Genomic DNA, 16,483 nt, shown 5'->3' on the forward strand with positions numbered 1-16,483 from the left:
AAAATATAGCTTATATGGAACAATGGAAAGAAAATTACTTAATTTAACATGAATCAACATTTACAATCTAATTCAGGATTTTTTTTCTTCTCCAGATTTTGTATTTTAGAATCTATCCAAATTAAATACAACGAACCGCAAGAAATTTATGATTTGTGTGTATAAAGAAACGCTCATAAATAAACCGCCAAAAAATTTCAGTAAAAAAATTTAAGTGGAAAAGGAAAAATATAAAAAAAAAACGTACAGGCAGAAAAGCGAATCAAAAGAAGCAAAGATAAGCGAGGAAAGTTTCCATTATTATTGACTGCTTGGGACCATCGATAGAACGTTTCTTTTCGTCAATTCTTCAATTCCATTTTTTCTCTTTATTCTAGAGAGAGAGAGAGAGAGAAATTTTGTGTATCTATCATCGCTTAGGGAGCGAGAGACAGTCAATCTATCCTCTATAGTCAAATCATTCCCTATTTCGATTCTTCCTCCTTTGAGGAAGAATTTTGACCATGCTTTAACAGCTTTGCTCAACCACTCGTCGTACGATCCCCGATTCAACTCGCTCTGCTTCAGATTTGATTTCCATTTTCGGAGGAATCGTTGTATTCCGTGTTCTGGTTCTTTTCGAGCGCAATGGAGACTCCACCTGCGGAACTGCTGCTGAAGAAGATACTGGAGCTAGAGGAAAGTCAAGAGCATCTGAAGCAGGAGATGTCGAGGCTCAAGGTATCCACCGAGATTAGGCAGAGATCGCATTCCGTGTCGCCGCATCGGCCGGCGAGGAGATACATCGGCGACGGAGCTCCTGCGTGGAGGAAGAGCGGCTCCGCCTCGTTTCGTCACGCTTCGCCGTTGCGGAAGGAGAGCCGTATTCAGGCTTCGATGAATTTGAGAGCCGGAGGAGTTGGCGGAGGACCATCGGCCGGGAAGTTCGCGGATAAACACTACCTGAATATTTTGCAGTCGATGGCACAAGCTGTTCATGCATTCGATCTAAATATGCGAATTATCTTTTGGTGAGTAGTTTCTATCTCGTGAATGCAGGTTTATGCCGTCCTGTATTGTTCAGAATTCAGATGCTAGTTTCTGGATTTTGACTCCTGTATATTCGGGAACCCTCGTTCGTTAATTAGGGAAGTAAAGACGTGATTTCATTGATAGACGGTTTGCATTATGGTTTTGCGTTGTTCATTTGTAGTATTTTCTGTAATCTGTTATGTCTTCAGATTCCAATTCGATGACATGATTGTTTCAGGAATGCCATGGCCGAAAAGCTTTATGGGTACTCTGCTGCAGAAGCACTTGGGGAGAACCCAATTAATATTATTTCAGATGATCGGAATGCTGTCTTCGCGATGCATGTTGCTCAACGTTGTGTCAGTGGAGAGAGCTGGACAGGCGAGTTTCCTGTCAAGAAAAAATCAGGGGAGAGATTTTCAGCTGTCACTACATGTTCCCCCTTCTATGATGATGACGCTGCTCTTATAGGGATCATTTGTATCACAACTAACACGGCATCGTTTCTGAACCCCAGAACCTCTTTGGCTAAATTAAAGGCGCAAGAAGAAGGTGACATGAGCACTATCCCTGCAAGGAATAGCTTTGCCTCTAAACTTGGTTTGCACTCCAGAGGAGCTGTTATATCGAAACTTGGCCTTGACTCTGATCAGCCGATACAAGTTGCTTTAGCTTCAAAGATATCAGATTTGGTTAGTTCAGTTTTTAGGTTGTATACTATACTCTCATCTTTTATCTTGCTGTTGCATATTTTGACTAGTGCTAGAATCACAGGCATCAAAGGTGAGCAATAAGGTCAGGTCGAAAATGCGAGCATCTGACAGTAGTGCCACACTCTCTGAGGGGGGCAGTGGGGATAGTCATCATTCAGATCATGGTGTCGTCAGTGCTACTCTGTCTGACCACAGGGACGATGCAGCATCAAGTGGTGCCAGCACACCAAGAGGGGATTTTATCCAATCTCCTTTTGGTGTATTCACATGTAACGATGAAAAGTTTCTTTCAAAACCCTTTAAAGATTCCAGTGATGAGAGTGATGGAAAGCCTGCACTCCGTAAAGTTCTCACCTCAAGAGCTGAAGAATGGATGGTAAAGAAAGGTTTGTCATGGCCATGGAAAGAGAACGAGCAGGAAGGTTCAAAAGGAAGGCCTACTCATTCTGTATGGCCTTCGGTACAGAATGAAGAAGAGAAAGAAAAGTCTCTCCAGATTAATCCCTCTTCTGGTGTTAAGCCTGAAAGCCATTCATCTGAAAGTAATAAGCCTACCAATAATGAGGGAGGTAGTTTGTGGTCTTCCTCTTTAAATGCGAACAGCACAAGTAGCGCTAGCAGCTGCGAAAGTACCAGCAGTGTTATGAACAAGGTTGATACTGATAGTGATTCCTTGGAATATGAAATTTTATGGGATGATTTGACAATTGGAGAACAAATCGGACAAGGTAATTTATTCTCTTGAATAGATTATCTCGTTTGCCAGACATATTCATTCTTTATACCTTAATATTTTTTAGGTGATATTTTGTTTCCATACTGCTAACATGCAGGTTTATATTTTACAGGTTCATGTGGAACTGTCTATCACGGTCTCTGGTTTGGATCTGTAAGTTTTTGGCTTCTGGTGATATTGTAGGATATGCATTTGTTGATTTATAACACCAAAAAAAAAATTGCAAAGATTTGTCTTGTTGAGAGCTGGTAATATCACTGCAGGATGTAGCTGTAAAGGTGTTCTCCAAACAAGAATATTCAGAAGAGGTTATACAATCTTTTAGACAAGAGGTATTGTTTTTAGTCCGTCGTCAATAACGATTGCTTCGAGTGCAATTTTCGCAAAAGACATTTGACATTTTTATTTGTTTTTAGTAGAACAACGTATAAACTGTCTTTCATTTCATAATTATTAGATTGATTCTTTACAACAATTGTCTGTACTCGAGCACATTTACTTACAAATTGCGTTTCACTGAAGAATATATCATTTCTGAAAACAGCTACCAAATTCTTAATTATTTATGTGGTCTTGTTTTATTGCTAAGGTATTGTTGATGAAAAGACTAAGACATCCTAACGTGCTGCTGTTTATGGGAGCTGTGACTTCACCTCCGCGCCTCTGTATAGTGTCAGAGTTCCTTCCACGGTTTGGTCTCATCTCTTTTGGTTACTATCACTTTCTTTGAATGTTTGAGCCTTCAAGCCATAGCTTTGATCCATGCCCCTAATTATTCGAATTACTATTTGCAGTGGAAGTCTCTTCCGTCTACTACAGCGGAACATGTCAAAACTGGATTGGAGGCGTCGTACCCATATGGCCTTGGACATTGTGAGTATTAGTTATACATTCATTTGAGTTGTGATGTTTTTATGAGAAATGATGATTGCACGTAGAAAATTCCACGTATGAGCTGCCCTATTTGATTACCTCTTGTATTTGTCTTGTGATCCTTCTTTCCCCCTCCATTTGACTCAGTCACCGTACATCTCATCCAGCATATTCATAATTCTTCACACAGGCTCGCGGTATGAATTATCTTCACTGTTGTAGTCCACCCATCGTTCATCGTGATCTGAAGTCGTCAAATCTGCTAGTTGACAGGAACTGGACCGTTAAGGTAACATATTCATCTTGAAATGCGTGTGGTTCCCGTGATCGACTTAAATAATAACTTTCCATTTTCTAACTAATTGTATAGCTTTTAAACGAAAATGAAGCTTTAGATAAAAAAAATTTTCGTTTTATGTGAATGAACTGGACCGTTAAGGTAAGATATTGATCTTACATTTGGTTTCCTGTAATCTAGATGGATACTAACCTTCCATCTTCATAGTGATTATATAGCTTCTCTATAATGAAGCTTTAGATAAAAAAATATCGTTGTATGTGAACGCACTGGAAGACTGAGACTCATATCTCCAAAATAGAACTGGAACTTACCGGACATCTCTAACAGGTAGCTGACTTCGGTCTTTCGCGTATCAAGCATGAGACATACCTAACCACCAAGTCCGGGAAGGGAACGGTACTTACCTTATTTTATTGATACGAATCCTGAATTATAGTCAACCTCTCACTATGATCTTGATAGGCTTTTTTCCTGTTTTGCAGCCTCAATGGATGGCACCCGAAGTTCTTCGAAATGAATCTGCTGATGAGAAGTATATACCCGTGCTCTGTTTGGTTTACTGCCCTTGATTTATTGTTCTTCTAGCCTTCAACGCTAACTACTTCTTCTTATTCATTGAAACAGGTCTGATATTTACAGCTTTGGAGTAGTACTATGGGAGCTTGCCACACAGAAGATTCCATGGGAAACTCTCAACTCTATGCAGGTATCATTTTTTTATAATAGATCACACGATGAAAAGAATTTGTCCAAAATGACAGTTGGTCCTAGAAATCAAATTTGGGCAAATTTTACTTATAAATTATTCTATTAATTAAGCTAAAAAATAACAAGAATCTCTGTGTCAAAAAAGTAGTTTTAGGGTGAACCTCGATAAGATCCATCTCATTTCCGTCAACTTAGCAAATAATTGTACTGAACCATAGAATTATGCTCATTAAGCAGGTGGGAACCAAGAACCATAGATACCGTTACAAAGTAATGTGTGTAGATACATACAAGTGAAGTGTGTTGTTTAGAATCTAGCCTTTGTAAAGGCATAGTTTTGCAATATCTCTACGAATTTGATGTCCTGTTTCCATTGCACGACCATTCTGCTTGCCGAAAATTTCCATTTTTCAGTCTCGCCGCATTGATCATGCATATATACACATGCACGTGTCGGATATGACGAGATGCTTATTTTGAAATATCTACAGGTGATTGGAGCTGTGGGTTTCATGAACCAGAGGCTGGAAATTCCAAAGGACATTGATCCTCTTTGGATCTCATTAATGGAGAGCTGTTGGCACAGGTAAATTAACATGCCGCATAATCCTTGCTAGAAGAACATAACCATTAATTATTACGCTTCTCCTTGATTGAGATGTTCTGCACAAGTCACAGGTAGCTAATGGTGACATTAATATGTGTTTCTATTTTGGTTTGTACAACACTGCAGCGATACGAAGCTGAGACCCACATTCCAAGAACTGATGGAGAAACTAAGAGACCTGCAGAGAAAGTATACAATACAGTCACAAGCTAATCGTGCTGCCTTGCTTGACGCCACTTGAAGACTCAAAAACATTCATGAAAGCAAAGAAAAGATAGAGAATTGGCCTGTTTTTGAGCAGTAGGAGCGAGTAAGTGTAATTACAACGTGGAGGAGACTGAAGAGCAGAGACAGCCACTGGAATTCTGGGACTGCTCTAACAGGCAGTAAGTGATGTGTGATGTGTTCGGGTCATTACACAAATTGCCAAAAGAAACGTATGGCTCAGGTTGGTTAGTGTAATTATGGTGATTGGTTTTTGCTATCTTTCTGTCGTGGAGGCTTAAAGCAAGTGCGTGAAAGGGATTTGATGTGAAGTTGATTGCCAAAATGTCACGTGCTTGAGTATGTATTCGTTGGGTAGGTGTGCAAGAGAGTATGCTTGCATATGTTTATATGCAGACCTTATACATAATACATGTATGTAATGAAGCGGAGTCGAACAATTTGGTGTTTTTGTATAGGGAGGACAAAAAGGGAAGTGAATATAGCGACATCATTAGGGGATTTTTTTTTTCTTTCTTTTGGAGCAGACAAATATTGGCATTTGGGGCATTTAAGCTTTGTTCTAGCAACTATTCCGAAACACGGGCTACTTTCAATTTAATCTGTATCGCTTTGCAAGAGCCAATGTTCCTATAATATTCCAACGGTTTATTGCAGCTCCAATACCAAGCAAATAAGGAACAAAAAATGTTGACCAACGAAAAAAAAAGAACAACATCTTAAATCTTGATAATAAGATTGAAACTTCGAACTTCAGATAGAAAAGTAAAAGACCGCCACAGAATCGAATGTATCTATATTCAGGGCTTCTCAAAGAGGTTGATTCAGCAATGCAAGTGATTCTGAGACAGTTTCAACTCAGTTAAATATTTGGAAGCTTAGTCTCAACTCAGTCTCAACCTCTCACACACAAAAAAAAGTTGCAAGTAAAAGCTGGTCTTGGTCCATCATAGAGGATATCGCGAAAGCAATTCCCTAGTTGCAGCAACCGCATCCCCTTTGTGCTCCCGTAGAGTTCTCTCCACCACATTCTTTTCCATCTGCTCGTTTACAATGGTGAAAAGCTTCAGAACTTTTTGCACAGAGCCATAAGAATAACGAATGGAAAAATATTATAGTAACAAACAAAAGAAGAAGCTAACCTCGAGTTCGTTTACAATAATCTCTACATCTGCAGCATTGATCTTAACAGAAGCCAGTTCCTTCTCCCTGCATAAAGTTCCAGCAATTTGTCAATCAAATACGACACAAGAGATAATATGTGAAAAGTCTAGTCCTATCTTCACATCTTTGCCAAAAGCTGATATAAATCACATGGAATCACATATTACTACTATACTGACACTTGTTTCATTTGAGCATCTCACTGTATTTTCTCTTGGAAAAACTAGTACGGCACAACTAATATAAGGCATCAACTACTATCTCTTGTGAATCCAGAATTTACAACACCAAAAAGCTAAGAATTTTACCTCAATCTCTTAGCATTTAGATCAGCCTCCCTAGAAGCAGCAATCGAAGCCATTGCCTGAAACACGATATTTACAAGTATTGACCTTGTAAGCCAATTAATTTACTAATTGAGCTAAAACAAAGAAAGATTTTCCAATTTCCCAAGTAAGAAATACCACTACGGAAAAACTGATCAGTCAATACAGAAGAAGAAAGAGCAACAAACCGATTGAACGCGTGAAGAATCAAGCTGGCGATCCTCGACGCGATCGGTAAGCTTGTCGAAAGCTTTGCTTTGTTGCTGCAAATCTTTTGAATCAATCGTCATCTCCGCACCAGCTTCTTCTGCTCCCTCCATTGCTTCTACCTTTTCTCCTAACTCTTGAGTTTTGGTGGATGAAGTAGCTACAGAGATTTTGAGTGTGTTTCCAGCTTCAACGTTAGAAACCCTAAAGGCAAAAAGCTATCGACTTTTCAACAGAAACTGTCCTCCAATTGCTGTGTTTTTGAACCACATCCTAACCGGATAAAACAATACCATAACCGTTCCAATTTCACTAATGAACCGTTTTACATCTCTCCAATTCGACCTTTCGTCCAAATTGAAACAACTCTGATTCGGTTAATTATTCCCTTCGAGCCTCAACCGAACCAAAAAAATGAAAACCAAAAATCAGACGGTTAAGTAGGTCGATCTTCTGGTAAGCGAAAACCGATATAAATTGGGCTGGGCCTTAATTAAACAGTGATCGGCTCTTAGCCCATGGAAATAGCGTACTACAAATATCTTTCGTTCACAGTTGCGAAAAACTCACTAGTCCCGAATTTGAAAACGCTGGAGGGATGAAGGAAATTCAAATTCCCAGGAAAAACTTCGCGCGGTCATCTGATGCTGGAACTAAGAGATTCAAGGATTCTGAGCTGAAATATCGAAAGGTAATTTGATCGCATCGTCTTTAAATCGCCATTGTTTCTTCTTCCTCTACCGTACTACTGAGATTCCAATCACATTTCCTTGTTTCGACTGAAGTTTGCGGAGAAGAGACAGAGCGCAACCTTTTCCGACTTATCATCGGAAAGTACGAAAGATCCAATGGATTTTACTCCGATCTCTCAAATTTCTGGGGCGATTTCTGATTCCGAAGCCGAGGTATGCGTCTCTCGCGTTTTCATTTCCATCGGAGTTTTCAGTTATGTTGCTTTGCAAACCTCCAGATCCGTTCAGATCAGATATTTATATTTTTTGAAATTGAATCGATTTGATGTTTGATTGAAAAACGAATAAGAAAATTTCTAGCTGAATCGCAGCCATTCTGTGCTTTGATAATGTCTGATTTTTTCGAATTATGCTGTTCTCTTCAGAGTTTTGTGCAAGGATCGAGCCTAGACCTGTTATCAACGCCAGAGATTTCTCTCCCGGCTGATGAATCTCCAGTTTCAACCGTTACTTATAAGGATTTTCACATTGACGCTTCTTCTACCGATCGGATCCATTCAATTGTAGACTTGCCTGCTTCTGTGCAGTCTTTGCGCGCGGAGATCAATGAGCTGAAGAAACTGATATATTCCGTTGAGGATTCTGAAGAAAGCCACTGGATCGATGGAGTTGTTACTGGGAAATTCCGCGTTGTGCTTTTGGCTTTTATCCTTTGGGCTATTTTAGCTGCGATTGTGGTCTCCGTCTGCTCAGGAGAGGAAGTTGCTTACAATGGACCACTTCCAACTTGAAGGATTCAAATCACTGTCCGTCCATGGATTATATGAATGGTAAGGTTACTCACTGTAGATTTCTTACCTTTACTACGTCTATACTGGTTTCCTTTTCATAACAATAATACCAATGTTGCATAGGATTGAGGTCGCATATACTGATTTACTTATAACAGCTCATCTATCCTGCTTTTCATATTCACCTATCATTTCAAGTTGCATCTCTGTTTATGAGCACCAACTGTTTATTTTGAGTTGGCTTCTAGTATCTCTGCAACCTCATCACTGTGACATTTCTCAATCAAATAGTGTGGGATGTTTCTGCCAAAGGAAAGAGCAGGTCTGGATTTTTTTTATTCATTTAAGAATTCACAGTTCTCTTTGAATAATTGAAACACATCCTCTAGCACAGTAGTACAGATATCTCAGTAAATTCGTATGTGGTAGAGTATCTCACATCCTAGGCCATATGATTGGAAGTTAAAACTCGTGCACATGTTAGGCCCAAACCTACTAGTCTCAGAAGTTGGCCTATTAAGCTGCTGGTTAGTCTCATTCCTAAGCAATAAATGATCCCTTACAGTTGAGGGAAAAAAAAATAATCCCTTACACTTTATTGGGACAACGGATATGACATTTGATCTTATAATCTAAATGAAAACTCTTCTCTGGATCACACTTCTGTGGCATTTAAGTCTCTAGGTCCTAATCTATTTTGATGTGCTCCATTCGTAGCCCTTTTTGATACAGTGCAATGCAACCCCACCTTGTTGCTTTGTTTCATATATTTAGCATGCTTGTTTTCTGTGCTTCTCAAAATGATAGGTTTTAGATCTTACTATGACATGTTTCTGTTCTTATGCAAGTTGTTCCTTACTTTGAAGTATAATAAGCTAGACAATTCCTAGGGAAACTCCAGCCTGTGAAGCTTGTAGGGTAATTACTTGATTTGGTCTTTGATAATATTAGAGAAAAACTTTTGTAGGCGTTAGGTTAGGTTTCTTCTCCATTATTATGGAGAATGGATGATGATGATACAAGTATTAGGATTTGGAAATTAGTCCTGTATTTAAAAAAGTGAATGACAGAATAGTCCAGACTGTGTTTGGATTTTCTACTGGGGATTACAGTGGTAGGCCACTAAACACCAGGAAAAAAAATAATAAACTAAAGCAGCTCTTGTGGGTTTACTTTTGAAGTAAAGTTTCTGTTTGATTAAAAGAAAACCCGGCTTAGTGATTTGGAATTAGTTGGCACTAATTATTGGAGATGCATTACCTTTTTCTCAAAAAAAAAATATAACTTGTCCTTGTGTCTTAACATTAATGAAATCATGAATGACCATATTTGTTTTTTGTATTATAAGCAAGGGTTGGTATCATTTGGTTTTCCTCACTTTTTGTAGCATGTGTATAGTTCATTCTATTGAATAGTGATTCTTTCTGAGAAACTGAGTCTTGCTTCGAAATTTGAGTTCCCTACTAGAAAAAATATTTGTTTTCTTTATACGTATCAATCAAAACTCGGTATTAAATCTAGGCAAATTATGGGTAAAAATTTCAGCTTTTCGATTCACAAAAATGATTTGTCATTGGTTCTCAAGTACCTGTCCAGTATGCTCAATGTTGTTGATAAAACAGTGATAACAAAAAATTAAGAGTTAGACTTCAAAATGCTTACAGTTTAATCTACGTAATCTAACAACAATCATATTTGTGCTATTTATGCAGGATTGGGCTGCTATCATCTATGAAAGTGAAACCAGAAGGGAAGCATGTAAAAGTTGGAATATACTAATATACATCTGGAAACAATTCTACAGGTAAGTAAGTATTCTGTATTTTTCTCTGAACAGGGTTTAGTTGATATTAAAATTACCAGGAACCACAAAAAAAAAGACATTTTACTCATCGATATCGGCAAATTTAGTATTGTCTAGTGGTTAAAATAGTACCTTTGTCGAAAACTTATCCGTTACTCATCAATACTTCGCCTTTTTTTTTCTTCGGCTTTAAAAAAATAGTCTATTCACCCATTGTCATTCACTTAAGATGGTTCTTTGGTGTCTAGAATTAGGGAGGCAATCGCCGTGCCACCTAATCATACTTAATAAATAATCTTCCTTTTTATCAACTTCTTCATTGATAGATATATAAAAACTTTAAAGAGAGCAAAAAAACATCTTATATTAGTTACAGGAAAATTACACACTGCATAGAACAAACAGAAACCTCTACTAAAACAGACAAACGAAAATGTTGTTCACTTTTTTTCAGGTTTTAAAATAACATCACGTAAAACGGAGTTTCTAATTTACAACCTTAAGGTCCAATTCGCTTACAATACCAAATGTGCCAAAACAGCTTTTTTATTAATTTCACTTTCCGTGAGTCACCTATTTTAAAATTATAAACGAATCGCTAAAAATAAGTGTTATTTCTTTACTCAACTTATAAACGAGACTTTTCATTAGATTGCTTCTGTACATTCACGAAAAAGTAAAATTAAAATGCTCGATAAATTGTTATTATGTATATAAATTTCGTACGATTCTAAAGTGTTTTTAAATTTGGAGTATCTAAAACGAAAAAATATTCTTAGACAGGAACCGGATAAAGTATTTTATAGTAAGTGGCTAGTAGATACGGGATACCTGGATATATAATGAGTTGTTTTATTTTTCTTACTAATTTGTCATGTGTAGCAATCATTGTAACTTAAAAACTTTCTAAGTTACAGATAATATGCCACAATACTTTATACAAAAATTAACCCTCAGGTTAATTAAGTAGTTGCTCAATAAAATTAGAATTAACACTTCTAGCTTAATTTTACTAAATGTAGAAGTTCGGAGGCTCCCTTTTATGCATAATATGTGGACCATATGCCACACCCATAAACCAACCCAACAAACTCATTAATCTACTATTTATTTATACGTACATATACACAATTCAATGAAATAATAAAAGAAAATTAGACACTGACACTGTTTTCGCGGAAAAAAGAAATAATTTTGTTTTTGGGTATAAAATGAACGAGTTGATGTCAATGCTCCTTATTACAGGAAAAAGGAAAAAGCCTTAAAGAGAGGCAATGCCACTAACCCTACATCGCACATGCATTTCGTTTTGGTATTTTACTTTATGTATACAGCAGAATTGAAATACTACTTTAACATTTACGAAATCATTGCACTGAATACAAAATCCAAAGTTTTGAGTTTTTGGCCCCTCTCTTTTGCCTTGTCAGTCAATTAAACGACCACTAAAAGCCATCAACAGATTCCTCCAATAGTTGTATTACACGTCACGTCGTATTTGAATTTACCTTCCTCCTCCATGTCACCAAAGGATCGGCCTTTCTAGCTTTCTGACGCATATAAAGTTTTTGTTCTCTCTTAACTTACCCCAAAAAGGGGTTTTTATTTCTTCTTAAACATCTTTGGATAGAAATAATCTCACTTAACTCCTATCACAAGAAACAACTAATTAGAACCCAAATCATAGTGGTAAACAATCATTATGGATGCCCTACCCACACTAGAATATTTGTAGCATTTCTATAGCTGCAAATTTAATTTTTTTTCTTCCTGTTAATGACATCTATCTTGTTTCCTAAGCATTGACGACCTCTCTTTTTCGTACTGATTATGTAATTATGTATATATACACGGTATGCTCATCTCGTTTTATTCTGATATATGTTTTGTGTTGTCAAATATCGACAATGTTATGTGACCATTGTCTGTCTTTATATTATGGATAATGAGTGAATCAAAAAATTGTATTACTTTATTTAAAATGTATCTGTTAAAAGCAATACAGAGTATAAAACTTTGAACTTTGACAAAAAAAAAAGAAGAGAGTATAAAACTTTGAAGTAAACAAAGCATTGCTTTCAGTCTGTGACAATGATGTCTATCATAATTCCGTAACCATATTTAGTTTATCATTTTCATTAGTCTTCTGTTGGAAATCTAATAATTCGTCTCTTGGTGGCATTCACGAATCGTTTTTATCATGCATTACAAATACCACTTCTACATCTCTGGCTAAAACATAAATAATATATTTAAATAAAAAGGAAATACTAAAACGACGCCGTGTGGTGAATGAAATTGCTCGCGATGCATCTACTCCTTTATATATCCTCTTCCCTTTGTAATATTCTCTACAAATTTCTAATTTCATAAGTTTCTTCTGCTCAACTTCACAGAAACTCAGATTCTTGGGTTTTTGAATACGAAAATATCAGAAACAATCCTCTCTGGATATGGCGTCTCTGATCTCAGATATTGAACCGCCGACGCATTTGGACCCAAGTTCTACAGATCTTCTTCGCAAGAAGAAGAGACCCTCTGTTTCCTCCGGCGCATCGGCTCGGAGACACGCAGCTTCCGGGGACAGTGAGAGCCACGCGCGATGGAGATCGGAGAAGCAACAGCGGATCTACTCGGCCAAGCTGATACAAGCCCTGCAACAGGTCCGTCACAGCTCTTCCTCCGCCGCGACATCATCTCCAACGGCTCAGAAGCGGGGAAAAGCCGTCCGCGAAGCCGCCGATCGCGTTCTCGCCGTTTCCGCTCGCGGAAGGACGCGCTGGAGCAGAGCGATTCTGGCTAATCGGATCAAACTCAAATTTCGGAAACAGAAACGGCCAAGGCCGACGGCGATACCGGCCATGACCACGGTGATCACGACGGGAAGTAGCGGCAGATCGAGGAAACGGAGAGTCTCGGTGGTGAGACTGAATAAGAAGAGTCTACCGGCTGTAACCGGGAAAGTTCGTGTTCTCGGCCGGTTAGTTCCGGGTTGCGGGAAAGAATCTGTACCAGTGATTCTAGAAGAAGCAACTGATTACATCCAGGCTCTGGAGATGCAAGTCAGAGCCATGAAATCTCTAGCCGAGCTTCTCTCCGGCTCAGGCTCAGGCTCAGCTCCTCCGCCGATTTGATGACGTTGAAAATCGTCATTTTGCTCATATTCGTCCTTTGATTCTGCCATATCTCTGTCTCTGTGTACACCAAAACTTTCATATATGATATGTATATAGAAGATCCGGTTTAATTATAATCTGTAAGTACTCTTCCTTAACTGATGATTATTCTTTGCTATCAAATTTTGAAATCAGCTAACAAAAGCCCCATTAAGGATCCTCAAATGAAATCCAATGGAGGTCTTCTACGTTTTTTTAATAAATTCCGGAATAATTTGATCTCTTTAGTAGTAGTATATGGTTGATAAAGATTCAGACCGTAGTGGATTATTTAGCTTTAATTGATACCTACGTTATTGCAGTTGGTGGAAATGGGTCTTTAACCTCATTTGATATGATACCATTGGATTAGACTAAACCAATCAATATGGAACCTTTTGTCTACTAATTTTTCCTCCAATATGGCATGTACTATATCGTGTTTTGTATTATCTATATATATGTGAAATTTAAGATTTGTACTGCCAGTATAGTGGAGAAATATTTGTGATATTAACAAAGGTAAAAATAAATTAGTAGGTGCTCAGTTTTGTTATATATCTACAATTAATAATGGGTTACACTGATTTTGATTATGGTAGTATGCGATGATATGCATTGAATGATGAGATAGATCTGTCACTCAATCATCTAGTCACTTTATTGCCCCCTGCCTTGTATCCTAGATATACTGTATGCACTACGAGTTTGTTTTTTTGTTTTCCTCCTTTATCGTCTACGGGCTCGTATTTTTCCAAATTTTAAATTTCTGCTCTGACAAAATTATAGTGATGTTTTTGTTTGTTTGTTTCTATATACAATGGTACTGATGTTATTAGCACAACTTGCTCAACTACTAATCCCGGACTTTATGAAATGGCTAGCAACCCTAGTGATATCATGTAACACAAAGCGTTAGCTAATACATTAATTATTTCCACAAACTCAAGTTCTGCGCGTATTACCCGATAGTTAAAGTTTACAACATAATGAACATATTATATGTAGATATGGTTTCTCCGCTTCCCTTTCAAAAACTCATTATTTCTAACACTCATTCGCTTAGCAATTATTAGTGTAGGATTTTTTTGTATTTTTGTTTAATATCTGGTGCTAAAAAGAATAATTCTTAATAAGAATTTTGTAATTCAATTGATAATGTAGTAGATTTAATAGCCGAAAAAGGTAGTAGGTTTAATAATTAAGAAAATCTTTATTCTTTTATATATATATATATATATTACTATATAGGAAGAACACTGGAGTATGACTAAGCGACAAGAAGAAGGAAATGACAAAAGCAAAAAAAAATTATTTAAAAGTATAGAAAAGAGACTTAAAGGTATGAAGAAGCACATGGGAGTGGCCATGCCTTGTCCTCTTCTTTCCTTTTTAGCTTCCTCTTATGATCTTGCACGAAAACGCTTTTGATATGTTAGATCTTCCTTTTTTTGTAACTCAAAACATTCTTCTTTTAAATTCAGGTACGGTTTAAACATAAAAGTTTCTCCCTATTTTCCACTGGACTTAACCAAAGAAGGGCACAATTATCTAAAAGAGCATAATGATGATGGTAAGAGGATGCCTATTTAGCAATACCATCTGCACATTGATTTTAATTCTTCTATCTACCAATGAACTTGAATGATGGTTTCAAAAAACATGTACGTACGCTGCATCAAGATTTCATTTGTAGAGGTCCTTAACATTTGCCATTGTATAAGATATCTTTGATCGCCTCCATCAAAACCGTGGAATCACTCTCGAAGGATTTCAAACTCGAACTCCGAATTGTTGACACATGTCATACCCCATGCTAATTTGGCTGCAACTTCTGCTTCCAAAAGAGACAGTAATTTAGGATAGATTTTTTGCTTCCGATCATCGAACATTTCTTTTCTCATCTGTTATGAGTTCATAGATCAGGATGCATTCTTCGACACCGTGAATAACTACCTCCTGCTTACTATAATCCAAATTCCAACATGCATAGATTTGTGGGAATGCCTTCTCCACTACTTGACATATTAGATCTTAAACTACGTGAATAACTCCCCCCTTGCTTACTATAATCCAACATGCATGCATAGATTTGTGGGAATATGCGTGTTTGTTCAGTCCTTTGAATAACATCTTCCTCTCGCATTTTTTTTTTTTTTTGCTAATATACTTTTTATTTAAGATTTGTATATATGATCACCTACGAATTTATTCTCTGATTTTAATATTTTCAAAACAGTATAATATATAGCTAGTAAAAAAAAACAAACAAACACCAATATAAACAATGTTGTCTCTAGTCTCGAGATTTCTTCCAGACCAAGCGAGAAGACACATAACGAAACATAATTGTCATTTCATCAACGAATTAACGACAGAAAATGAACTTCACCAATGATCTCAAGACCCTCTTGCGCATTAAAAAAAAAAAAAGAAGAAGAAGAAGAGATGGATTCATATAGAGATATGTTGGCAGTTCATGTCCTTTGGATACAGGTAATGTACTAGACATTCGATCGCTTTCTCTTCATAACCATGCGTCTCGATCGGTCTAAGTAGTACGTAATTCGCAATTCCTGCACCAGTCATTGCTTCGGCGTTTCCACTCTCTCTGTATTTCTCGATCGAGGAATCTCGAGGCTATGTATTGGATCATCCTTGGGGATTATGGAATCGTCGTCGAAGCAAATGGACTTGAGCAGAGTTTCTGTAATGAGTTGCAGACGAGGTTAAGACTGAAGAAGCTTTTGAGTGAAGAAGAAGCCACACGTGTAAAACCTCCTTGATAACCACTTCTTTGGGAGAGGCCAAGACTCAATCGGTGATGTGAGGGATCAAATTAACAAGGGTAAGAGACGTTTTTGCTTATGGATTTGTTTTGTAGATATGATCGATCTCAATCTCAATATATAAGGTACACTATTATATACACATGGCCATGACTTTAATCTAAATCTACTTTTCTCCAAAATCACCGCTATTTATTTATTTTGTGTCAAATTATGGTTTTTTATAGCCTGGATTTTTTTTTCTTTTTTTTTTTTTTTGTGATTGAAAATCCAGACTAATCAGTCTTCTATATTTTAGGATAAATTCGTCAAACCCTGAAACCCAGAACTCTTCAGTCATGGACAATCGTAAATTAGTTTTTTTTTTTTCTGTAATTTTAG

General features: G+C 37.3%; 4 protein-coding genes across 5 annotated transcripts; 3 read left to right on the plus strand and 1 right to left on the minus strand.

Annotated features, from left to right (window-relative positions):
• The first annotated feature begins 344 nt into the window (after positions 1-344).
• LOC18023548 (probable LIM domain-containing serine/threonine-protein kinase DDB_G0287001) lies at positions 345-5,726 on the plus strand. Of its 2 annotated transcripts, none has more exons than XR_002900750.1 (13): positions 345-1,010; positions 1,250-1,703; positions 1,786-2,452; positions 2,573-2,613; positions 2,724-2,792; positions 3,050-3,150; positions 3,255-3,333; positions 3,481-3,622; positions 3,962-4,030; positions 4,117-4,166; positions 4,259-4,340; positions 4,834-4,928; positions 5,076-5,223. XR_002900750.1 is itself a non-coding variant. In XM_006407863.2 (13 exons), the coding sequence occupies exons 1-13, from the start codon at positions 628-630 to the stop codon at positions 5,188-5,190; spliced, it is 2,304 nt and encodes a 767-aa protein (XP_006407926.1). In that variant the 5' UTR covers positions 347-627; the 3' UTR covers positions 5,191-5,726. The 2 variants fall into 2 exon arrangements, 1 of the variants encoding a protein (XP_006407926.1); XM_006407863.2 differs by having other exon boundaries at positions 347-1,010; positions 3,524-3,622; positions 5,076-5,726.
• A 170-nt stretch (positions 5,727-5,896) lies between these two features.
• Positions 5,897-7,112, minus strand: LOC18023549 (huntingtin-interacting protein K). The gene is made up of 4 exons (XM_006407864.2): positions 6,853-7,112; positions 6,647-6,702; positions 6,317-6,383; positions 5,897-6,214 (listed from the first exon to the last, which is right to left on the minus strand). The coding sequence occupies exons 1-4, from the start codon at positions 6,982-6,984 to the stop codon at positions 6,122-6,124; spliced, it is 348 nt and encodes a 115-aa protein (XP_006407927.1). The 5' UTR covers positions 6,985-7,112; the 3' UTR covers positions 5,897-6,121.
• A 331-nt stretch (positions 7,113-7,443) lies between these two features.
• LOC18023550 (protein SINE3) lies at positions 7,444-10,214 on the plus strand. Its single transcript, XM_006407865.2, has 4 exons — positions 7,444-7,562; positions 7,657-7,776; positions 7,989-8,393; positions 10,067-10,214. Exons 1-3 carry the CDS (start codon positions 7,470-7,472, stop codon positions 8,352-8,354), a joined length of 579 nt encoding a protein of 192 aa, XP_006407928.1. The 5' UTR covers positions 7,444-7,469; the 3' UTR covers positions 8,355-8,393; positions 10,067-10,214.
• A 2,303-nt stretch (positions 10,215-12,517) lies between these two features.
• LOC18023551 (transcription factor bHLH148) lies at positions 12,518-13,408 on the plus strand. The gene has a single exon (XM_006407866.2). It carries the CDS (start codon positions 12,612-12,614, stop codon positions 13,290-13,292), a length of 681 nt encoding a protein of 226 aa, XP_006407929.1. The 5' UTR covers positions 12,518-12,611; the 3' UTR covers positions 13,293-13,408.
• Positions 13,409-16,483: the final 3,075 nt, after the last annotated feature.

The sequence above is a fragment of the Eutrema salsugineum genome, unplaced genomic scaffold (assembly GCF_000478725.1).
Source record: "Eutrema salsugineum unplaced genomic scaffold, Eutsalg1_0 scaffold_13, whole genome shotgun sequence".
NCBI classification, from domain to species: Eukaryota; Viridiplantae; Streptophyta; class Magnoliopsida; order Brassicales; family Brassicaceae; genus Eutrema; species Eutrema salsugineum.